The 11,781-nt window shown below is 35.5% G+C and overlaps 1 protein-coding gene across 1 annotated transcript; it reads left to right on the top strand.

Annotated features, from left to right (window-relative positions):
* The first annotated feature begins 5,869 nt into the window (after nucleotides 1–5,869).
* LOC138869600 (uncharacterized) lies at nucleotides 5,870–6,322 on the top strand. Its single transcript, XM_070147231.1, has one exon. The coding sequence runs from the start codon at nucleotides 5,870–5,872 to the stop codon at nucleotides 6,320–6,322; it is 453 nt and encodes a 150-aa protein (XP_070003332.1).
* Nucleotides 6,323–11,781: the final 5,459 nt, after the last annotated feature.

The following is an 11,781-nucleotide window of genomic DNA, read 5'->3' as shown; positions in this document are numbered from 1 at the left end:
GATTCCTCGAGCCTTCGCGTTCGCGGTCAGTTGCCGCGTTCGCGTAGAACAAAATCCCCTTCCCCCTGCCCAGGCCCAAAGACCTTCGCGTTCGCGATTGCAGGTCCGTGTTCGTGAAGGGTAGCACCCCCCAAAGCTTCGCGTTTGCATAGAAGGAAAATTCCTTCAGCCTGACTTACCCTCCGCGTTCGCAAGAGTCCTTCCGCGAACGCGAAGAACAAAGTTTCAGAACACCAGAAACTAAAAACCTTCAACTTTTTCTAAGTTTAAAACCTTCCGAAACCTATCCGAAACTCACCCGAACCCTCGGAGCTCCAAACCAAACACGCATACTAACTTAAAAACATCTTATGAACTTATCTGTGCGACCAAATTGCCAAAATAACATTTTTAACGACGAATTTAGCATAGAAATCTAAGAAAAACCTCAAAACTTTCAAAGTATCAATTTTTACAACTACGGGTTCGAATCACATCAAACTACTCTCGTTTCATACCAAATTTCACAAGCTCGACTTAAACCACATATAAGACCTGTACCGCACTCCAGAACCAAAATACGGGCCCGATACCAACAACTTCCAATCATTTTTCATTTCTAAAAATGCACATATTTCCTAGAAAATAATTTTCTTTAACAATTCATTTCTCGGGCTTGGGACCTCGGAATTCGATTCCGGGCGTACGCCCAAGTCCCATATTTTCCTACGGACCCTCCCGGACCATCAAATCACGGGTCTGGGTCCGTTTACCCAAAATATTGACCGAAGTCAACTTAAATTCATTTTAAAGGAAAAATTCATCATTTTCACAAATTTTCACACAATGGCTTTCCGGCTACGCGCCCGGACTGTGCACGCAAATCAAGGTAGTACAGAAAAAGGCTTTTTAAGACCTCGAAATACAGAATTTATTTCTAAAACAAGTAAGGTCATCACAATTTCAATACTATAAAAATTCAAGTAAGGAAAGATTTAGTAAAAGGAATATAATTGATTTCAAATCTTAAATATTAATAAAATTATTAAATTACAATTTTTGTATGTAATATTAGTTTTTAGAGGGTAAAAAAGGCGAATGACATTTTGCTAATGACCTTCGTACTTTTAATATAATATAATATAGATAGATAGATAGATACTACATGGGAAAACTTTTATTTCTCCTTTTTACAATTTAAGGGAAAGAAAACTATAGGTTTTAATTTATTTTCTTAATAGAATCTAAAATCTAAAAACTATAAATTATATATTTGCTTCTTTGCATTTTGAACCCACTAAATTAAATGTTTGGGTCCGCCACTGACTATATATTGTAATTTATATACTTTTATGGCCATAATAATTTTTATGAGATAGTTTTAGCCAAAAAAAATTTATTAAACATATTCATGGTGCTTGCTTGAATTATATGCTCTTCTATATCCATGTTATTTAGGAGCGATTTATTTATTGTTTGATTATTAGGGCAAGGTAAGTTTGTAAAATATGTTGATGTAAGGTTGTCCTTTTTTATTTCTTAAGTGAACAATTGTCATGTCTTATAATGAAATTTCTATTTTTAAATATTTCAATAGATAATGAATCAGTTTGTTGAATTTTTGCTAAACATATACTTGCATATAAGTAATTGTGTCTTCAACTTTAGTAGATTGAATGAAGTAAATTTTTATTTCAAGTGAAGAATAAAACACATAGAAATCGATAAGCCCAATAAAGAACTCTACTTTATTTGGTTTTGACAAAAATTGAGCCTAATCGAAACATGAAGATTTTGGAAATATGGTTCTTTGATGCGGAATTGATAAATGACTTAGAAGCAGGATTTCTAGGATGTAAAGTGTGAAAATTCAGGATTACAAGTAATGAGATAAGTCCTATAGGCATGGTTTCTAATGACATGCACATAAAAGAATCACCACAACAACCTATAGGCATGATTTCTACCCGAATTTGATAAAAGATATATATAAAGATCCCTCCCTAGCTTTTACTAATAACTCCACATCTGTTTTTACAAGGATTATTACATTATTACAGACCAATATGAATGAATTACACAAAGCTATCTATAACACTATAGGGAGCCTTGGCAGGCCCAACGTCAACCTGGAAGCCCGGCCTTCAAGCAAATCTGACGCCCACAGGTAGTCCGTAATACACAAAATGGGTTTCTAGTGTGTCAAAGTTACCAAGGGCCTCAGGGACCCCGGGCAATGCTCACACCAGAGCCTTTCAAAGAAAACAGTTTTGTAATAGATTGGAAGGCCATTCCCAGTGTGTCAAAGTTCGGGGAGTCTCATGGATCCTACGCAGTGCTCACACCGGGCATGGTAGGACCCTAGATAACTAAGAGTAGGAGTTTGATAATAGTACATAAGGGTAGGGGATAGTTTTAGAAAAAGAGTTTGATTTTTAGAAGCAGATAAGTTCAAATACAAATAGAACAGAAACCATATTTTAGCAAATTGGTTCAGACATAGACACCAGTAATTGAACCGTTGCAACAAGAACAAAAACGTTTAAATTGCAGACATGATTAAACAAGTTCTGCATAAAGCATAAAATTGGATAAAATAAAGTTTTACATTGCTAGAAGGTGACTTAACTATCACTAGGTGGAGCCATATAAACATATATTAAGCAGAGAGAAACATGCTGAAGTTAAAATGACTAATCAGACATCCATACAGAATAGGTGGGGTAGTAGGAATTAAACATGCTAGTTTCAGAACAAGCAAACAAGTGTCATGGATCAAACAGAAACATGCTAAGTTAAACTAACTATATTAGCACATAGAACATGACAAGAATTAAGGCATGCTAGTTAAGGGAGCAATACACAGGAAAACGTAGGGCAAATAGAATCATGTCGAGGTCTAACTACATAGCATATAGAAGAGAACATGATAACAGAAACGGAGGCATACCCGTTAAGGAGATAGCAAACAGGAAGGTGAAGGCGAATGAAATACAAGAGTCTAGCCTTGGCTTTCAGCCCGCTAGACAGTGCAACAATTCAAAGAAACTTAAGTTGTGTAAGTGTGTAAGTAAGAGTTGTGTGCATCAGTGTGCGTGAGTGTTTTTCTCTATTATCCATGTGTGTTTGTGTGTTTTAAACATCAGAATAGGGCGGTTTATATAGCATTCAGCAGAGTAAAACAAATAAGGCAAAGAAAATTAAGAGTTCACAAATAAGGTATGCAAATCATTCAACCAATTAATTAAGGCTAAACCCAATCAAGTAATACGTTAGAATCAGGGAAATATCACTTATATTAGGGAGAATCAATTAACAGGCAAGATTGAATTTTAATAAGGTAAGAAATAAGTCAAGACCATTTATAAGTCGGTCAGAACAAATCAAAACCCAGAAATCAGGCCAGTAACATAACTAAGGAAGGCAGTACCAATTATAAGTCATATATAAGGAAAGAATAAATAAAAATATCAGAAAGATACCAATATAAAAAAAATATAATTTCAAACCCTAATCAGGCAAATAAATCAATTAATTTAATCGGACCAAAGTAAACGGGCAAGAACAGTGAGACAAATAATCGAATAACGGAAAATGTTAAGCATATCGAAACACAGAGATGAAACATCAAGAAAAGAAATTAGTTGAACAGTAAAGAAAAAAGGTCAGAGTTGAACCTTTAAGCATTTTAAAACATTTGCAGAAACTTAAAAGATGAAACTCTAGTTCTTAGGGAAAAAGTGAAACTGGTAGATAATAGCGATAAAAATGAAAGAATCTTAAAGGAAAACAATTAAATAAACTCCAAACACTTCGTATCTAAAGAGATCTGAACCTATTTGGCCAAAAATAGTTAGGTTTATGCAAAAATAAACAAAGGTGTAAAAATCGAGTTTTACACCGGAGATTTGAAGCCACGAAAACACAAAAATGATAATACTCACAAACAAATGGTGAATACAGACGGATTCATCAGAAGATTGAGGGATTTGAACCAAGTCTGTTCGAATCCCCTTGAGATTCTATCAAACAACAAAGAAATCGAACAATTAGTAGAGATAAGAGGCCGGATAGGGCCTAAGATTGAAGAGAAACCCCATGGATTGAAGGGGGTTTAGGTGATGACAGGCTAGGGTTAGGGAGAGGTTGAGATAGAAGAGAGGAAGAGGGGATTTAGGGGCAGTGGAATTGGGAAATGAATAGGGTTTGGGGGGTTATGGGTAATTAAAAATGGTAATAACATCCTGGACCGTTGATCTCTGAGATCAAAGGTCATGATTTGATCTGGGGTTGGGCGGGTTTAAAGATTGGGTTATTGGGTATTGGATCAGGGTTATGATTTAATTGGGCTGGAGTAATAATTTGGGCCAGGTCCGAAATATAATCAAATTAAAAGAGGCTATTTGCTAAATACCTAATTAATTTGATAAAATAATTTATAAAAATAGATAATAAATGATAAAAATGCTATTGATGAATAAATATGATTTAAAATAACTACTTTGTATTATAAAAATATAAAAGGTCATTTTGTGTAAAATAAAGTAATTATGCACATATAGGCTATTATTGCAAAGTTATTGCAATTATAGCCTACAGATATAAATAGAGTTATTCATAAGATAATTAAAGCTTAATATAAATATAATTTTAAAAAATTAAGTAATAAAATTATTATAAAATTATTTGTGATGCAATTAGTAATTATTTATATAATAAAAATGCTAGGATAAATTAATTAAAAATCCTTTAAAAATGCAGAAATTATGGAAAAATATTGATTGATGCACATGCATTGCTTTGAAGATATACATGCATTTTGAAAATAGTATAGGGAATAATTTGTATCAACATATATACTGTTTGAACAAAAGCTATTGGGTTCAGCCAATCCCCTGGTTCGACTAGTCTCTTATCTGTGATGTTGAAGGAACAACCAACATTAAAAAAGCAATATCAAAGCATCTCAGAGTATTTTAAGTGCTTGTCACTATATGAGAAAGGACTTAATGAGTGGACTGCTTTAAGGGGCAAATGCACAGATAGTCATTCTCAGTAAAGCTATTTAAAGATTAGCCAGTACTTATTTTGTTCTGAAATTTTAAACTAAAATTTTTAACTTTAGGAAAATTTATGACATTTTTTTCCTAAAAATTAAACTGAAATTCAGGATGCATTGGCTAATTCCTGAAAAACAGCCTTTTAAAGTGGCTAACTGGTGCCATTTCTACCTGCTTTTAAGTGGTGTCCATATTGTTTTTTCTTTTTGTTGTTTGGGAGTACTAAATATTTTCATCCCATTATTGTTTAAATATGCATTGTTGGACTGGATTCTACGACCTCGCCCCTAACTCAAGAGCTGGTCGACGACATAGAGGATACGTAGTCGAAGAATACGAAGAGGAACAACGAGAAGAGGCGTATGTAATGACCTAGAAATCAGAAGACTTGTTTAGGTAATATCGGGTTCAATAGGAAATTGGGCCAATATGTTATATTGGTCCAACAAACAAATAAGAAGTCCAAAATACAAAATAAGGTCTGACCCAAACTATTTAACATTCAGTCCACTTTCTTGTAGCATAATGGATACAACTGGAAGGCACTTGTTCCTTCCAGAATATCAGTATCCAAATGCAATGTATAGTTGTACATGTCATAGTGCAAACATGATTAGGACAACAAATTAATAATTACACATTTGTACTTAGTATAGCTGTAATTGTCCCTAGTTTGATTCCTAAAATAGGTGTATAAATATGCATTCTGTACAGTCTATTATTCATCAAAAGAAAAGAAAATTTCCCTAAATCTCTACATGGTATCAGAGCAGTAGCTATCTGAAACTCTTTTGCCCACATTTTTTCTTCTTCTTTCTCTTTTTATTGAAATGGCACCAAACTCCACAGATGACTCCTCAAATATTTCTGCAGCTAGAACAGTTAACCAACCAGCTGCTATCGTCATCGATTCCACTCACCTCTATTATCTTCATCCATCTGATTCACCAGGAATGGTTCTTGTCAACTCAGTTTTTGATGGAAAAGGATATGGAGGATGGCGTAGAGCCATAATTATTGCACTCTCTGCCAAGAACAAACTTGGTTTCATCGATGGAACATTTTCTGAATCAGATGCAACTTCAACTGATTTCAAGCAGTGGAATCGCTGCAATAATATGGTTATATCATGGATTTTAAACTCTCTATCTAAGGACATAGCTGAAAGTGTCCTTTATTCTAAAACTGCAAATGAAATTTGGAAAGAACTTGAAGTTAGATTCGGGCAATGTAGCGGTGCTCAACTTTATCAATTACAAAAGGAGTTGAGTGATATAGTGTAGGGAACCTTTGATATAGCAGAATACTATACAAAGGTAAAAAGGATTTGGGATGAGTTAGATACCTTAAATACTTGTGTGCATTGTACATGTGAATACAACTGTGGAGGAAAATCAAAGACTTTGAAGTTTCTTCAAGATGGCAAGCTCATCCAATTCCTCATGGGACTTAATGATATCTATTCAGCTGTGAGGAGTAACATTCTAATGTTTACCCCTCTTCCTAGTGTCAATCAAGCCTACGCTCTTCTCATTCAAGATGAGAAACAAAGGGAAATTCATGTTGCACAACACCCTATCGAAACTGCTTTTCTGGCAGGAAATCAACAAACCTATTTTTAAAAGTATGCTAATGGAGAAGGAAAATTCAAAGCAAACCTTGAAGGAAAAAAGAGTAACCTGCTGTGCAAGTATTGCAAGAACCCTGGCCATTCCATTGACAAATGATATAGAATCATTGATTTTCCCTCCACTTTCGAGTTCACCAAATCCAAAAGATATCATGGAGGAACTCACAGCAATGCAACAATTATGCCTGAAGAAAACATAATTTTTTCAGCAAACACAATGGTGGAAAATGCAGCTGGTAAGGCAATAACTCAAGAACAATTCAGTCAGCTTTATCAACTTCTTCAACAAGTAAAGGTGCAACAGGTTGAGCAGATTTTTGATGCAAATGCTAGTGCCAACTGTGCTGGTAAAACCGTTAATGCACCTAATCTATATTGTCTTTCTTGTTTTCCATGAATTCTACCTCCTGGATAATAGATTCAGGAGCTTCAGAACATATGAATTTTGATCATTCCATTTTATTTAATTTGAAGCCTCTAACCAAATCTCTATACGTTAATCTGCCGAATTCATATAAGGTTAAGGTCAGTCAAATTGGTAGTGTACATGTTCTGCCAGATTTAATCCTAAACAATGTGTTGTATGTTCCACATTTCAAGTTTAATCTAATTTCAGTTCACAAACTCACTAAACAACTCATGTGTACCTTGCTTTTCTCATCTTTTGGTACATTCTTGCAGATCCCTTCACTGAAGAGGCCAGCGGTAGTTGGTGAAGTGAAAGAAGGTCTATATCTACTTAATCCAGTCTCTCTAATTCCCGGACTAGCTCATGGAAATCAATCAGTTTTAAGTCTTTTTTATATTGCAACAACCTTAAGAAGGACATTGTGTCTCATTCAATTTCTTGTTCAGCTAGAGTCAATTCTAATGTAAGCCTATGACATAAAAGATTGGGGCACATGCCCCTATCTAGCATGCAAAACTTTTAATTTGTACCCACTTTTTAAATAATTTTAGCCCCCTTTCTCCCCCTCCTTCTCCTCCTTCGTTTTCTTCGTCAAGTTACAAAACAAACTGGTATTTATCTCCAGAAGCAACACTGCTTTAGTTATAAGGTCAAGTTTTTTTAATTGAACAGTTCGGTAGTTGTATTTCTGCTCCAAATTTACAGCAAATTAGTCTTAGGAAAAAGTTTAAGTTACCAATAGGATGAGCTATAAAATTTATCAAGTTTTCATTTTCCTTCTCTTGCCACATTTAATCATCCTTGTGATGTATGTTCTCAAACTAGGCAGGCAAAGTTGCCTTTTCATTCAAGTCATATAAACACAACTTCCATTTTTTAACTACTTCATGTTGATACTTGGGGATCTTACAATCTCCCAACGCATGACGGTTATAGATATTGTTTGACTATAGTGGATGACTATAGTAGAGCAACTTGGACCTACCTTTTACAAATAAAAAGTAATGCTTTTTCAGTTTTAAAATCTTTTCTAATAATGGTAGAAAGACAGTTTGCCACAAAAGTTAAAATCATTCGTTCCGATAATGCTTTGGAATTAGGCTCGAGCTCTATTCTTCCAAAAAAAAATTCCTCTAATGGAATCCTTCATCAAACCTCTTGTGTTGCCACACCACAACAAAATGGAGTAGTTGAGCGAAGACACAAACATCTTCTAGAGACATGCAGGGCTCTATTATTTCAATCTAATCTCCCCACCATGTATTGGGGTGATTGTTTGTTAACTACTACTTTTCTAATAAATCGATTTCCCTCTAGAGTTCTTAATTTCAAAACATTGAAATACTTTTTTGGAAAAGTTCCATCTTATAATTTTTTGAAATGTTTTGGTTGTCTATGTTATGCATCTACTTTACCTCATGACAGAACAAAACTTAAATCTAGATCTGTCAAGTGTGTTTTTATAGGTTATCCTTTTGGAAAGAAAGGCTACAAATTGTTGGATCTTCACTCTAAAGCCATTTTTACTTCACGAGATGTTATTTTTTATGAGGACATATTTCCTTTCTTCTCTCCTTCATCTGAACAACCAATTTTTCCTAAAGAAGTTTCTACTATTCAAGACCCGAATCACTCTTTTTCTCAGTCTGATATCCATTTTTCCACAGAATCCGATTCTAGCTCCCCTATACAACTTTCAATAACTTCACCCGCATAGCTCCTACCTCATCTCCTATCTCCAAGGATATTTCCTCTCCATCTTCCCTACCTCTTCAACCTGAACTAAGGCGGTCTACTAGGGACCACAATCCACCATCATATCTGGTAGATTATGTGTGCAATGTTGTGTACTTGACTGATCTAACCAAATTTTGTCTTGCAGCACCAATCTCACCTACTGCTATAAATTTCATTGACCTCTCTCCTACAAACCAGTCCTTTTTTAACTGTATCTCTCACATGGTTGAACCTACAAGTTTCTCCCAGGTAGTTTTACATCCCACTTGGCAGGAAGCAATGACACAAGAACTTCTAACCTTGGAAACCAATCAAACCTGGGACGTAGTTGAACTACCGAGAGGCAAGAAACCTTTACCTTGTAAATGGGTTTATAAAGTTAAATACAAACCTGATGGGAGCATTGAAAGGTTTAAAGCTCGCCTAGTTATCCGGGGAGACATCCAAAGAGAAGGAATAGACTATACTGAAACTTTTAGTCCAGTGGTGAAAATGACCACTATTAGATGCATTTTAGTAGTTGCAGTTAAACGACACTGGAAATTGTTTCAACTAGATGTCAATAACGCTTTTCTTCATGGTGATCTACAGGAAGAAGTATATATGAGATTCCCCCCCAGGATTGCCTTTACCTTCTAATAATCATGTATGCAGGTTAAAAAAGTCCTTATACAGACTTAAACAGGCTTCCCGGCAATGGTACGCACGACTTATTGGTGAACTCAATTTCAAAGGATATTCTCACTCTCTTAATGACTATTCTCTATTTTTCAAGAAGACTGATACTGGAATTTCTATTGTTGTTGTTTATGTCGATGACATACTTCTAACAAGTGATGACCCTACAAAGCTTTCTAATCTCAAAGAATTCATCAATTTGGAATTCAAAATTAAAGATCTTGGAGAAGCTAATTATTTTCTTGGCATAGAACTACTAAGGAAAAATAATGGACTAATTATCAGTCAATGAAAGTTCACCTTGGAGCTTCTATCTGAGTTTTGTATTCTTGATTCATGGCCAGTCTCATCTCCGCTAGACCCCAGTTGCAAGCTTCGAGCCGATGTTGGCAAACTTCTTCAAGACCCAACCATCTACAGGCGACTAATAGGAAAGATCAATTTTCTAACTCATACTCGCCCTGACATCTCCTTCGCAGTTCAGCATCTAAGCCAGTATATGCAAAGTCTGCGTAAACCTCATTTCAATGTTGGTTTACACTGTCTTCGTTATCTGTTGTCTTCACCATCACTTGGGCTTTTCATGAATTCAGAACCTTATATTCAATTAACCGCCTTTTGTGATTCTGATTGGGGAACTTGTCCAAAATCTCGTCGCTCAATCAGTGGTTTCTATATCAACCACGGAGGATCCCCTATTTCATGGAAATCAAAGAAACAATCTTCAATATCCCTTTCCTCTGCTGAAGCCGAATATCGATCTATGAAGAAGGTTGTTTCAGAACTTACATGGCTTGTACGTCTCCTCACGGATCTTTCATTTTCCCCCTCCTTGCCAGTCTCCCTTCACTCAGATAGCCAAGCGGCTATTCACATCGCAAAAAATCCTGTTTTCCACGAACGCACCAAGCACGTGGAAATTGACTGTCACTTTGTCCGCCAACAGCTCCTCGTCGGACTCATCTCTTTATCATTTGTTCCGACAAAATCGCAGCTCGCCAACATCCTGACAAAACCCCTTTCTGGACCTCTACACAGGGCCATCGTCTCCAAGTTGGGTCTATTTTCTCACCCCTCCAACTTTCGGGGGGGGGGGGGGGGAGGGAGTGTTGGACTGGATTCTACGACCTCGCCCCTAAATCAAGAGCTGGTCGACGACATAGAGGATACGCAGTCGAAGAAGACGAAGAGAAACAGAGAAAAGAGGCGTATGTAATGACCTAGAATCAGAAGACCTGTTTAGGTTATATCGGGCTCAACAGGAAATTGGGCCAATATGTTATATTGGTCCAATAAACAAATAAGAAGCCCAAAATACAAAATAAGGTGTGACCCAAACTATTTAACATCCAGTCCATTTTCTTGTAGCATAATGGATATAGCTGGAAGGCACTTGTTCCTTCCAGAATATCAGTATCTAAATGAAATGTATAGTTGTACATGTCAGATTCACATTGTCCAAATAGAGTAAACATTTGAGATCAGTTTAATCAAATTTGAGTTTCTTTTGGATTATTCATCTTTTCGATTTATATAGACAGATCAATAAAGACTAAATGTAATAATTATGACAATTGCACATACTTTGATTGGTTAGTTATGATCGTGAATGAAAGATGGCCACCGGCTGAACGAGGAACTAAATGACATATCTTGAAGCATGCTTTTTACGTTTTACAAAAGAAATTAATATACCAAATATTTCAACCAAACATACGAGAACCAACTAAACAAATTCCATCAAATATTTAATGGTTGAAGTTTTATGTTACAAAGAACCATCAAAGATGTAAATTTTAAGATTAATAATAGTAAACCGTAGATAGAAGCTTAGAAACAAAATAAGCCCAAACCCAAATGTCCTGTTTGAATATGTCGGATCAAAAAAGCAAATAGAGCTTTTGATATGTCCGGTGAAAGATAGCAAGTACTTGACAAAATAGTCATGTTCGCTCAAGCTGGCCCGAATACCGTCATTATCAACGAAAAGGGTATGGACCATGATTAAAACTTTTAATTTTTGGAATAATTGAGGGACTTCTGGACTTCTAATCTCAAGTTTCAGCTATTCAGTTGTGTATGGATTATAAATCGATTTCGCTTTTGTCGCCGTTTAATGTATTTTTCCAATGAAAATATTGATTGAAGAAAAAATATAATCACGTTTTAACCCCAGAAGTCAAAACTAAAACGACATATTTTGAATTGGTTTTCAATTTGGAAAAACTGACCTGATAGTGATTTGGTTTGGTTAGGTAATTTAAGAATAAAAAGAAATAATCTAAATT

Source organism: Nicotiana sylvestris, chromosome 5 (assembly GCF_000393655.2).
Source record: "Nicotiana sylvestris chromosome 5, ASM39365v2, whole genome shotgun sequence".
NCBI lineage: Eukaryota > Viridiplantae > Streptophyta > Magnoliopsida > Solanales > Solanaceae > Nicotiana > Nicotiana sylvestris.
Note: the sequence above shows the minus strand (reverse complement) of the source record. Positions and strands in the feature narration are given on the sequence as shown.

Excerpts from the sequence above, each read along its gene's own strand:
- LOC138869600 (XM_070147231.1), top strand. The coding sequence starts at position 5,870 with ATGGCACCAAACTCCACAGATGACTCCTCAAATATTTCTGCAGCTAGA.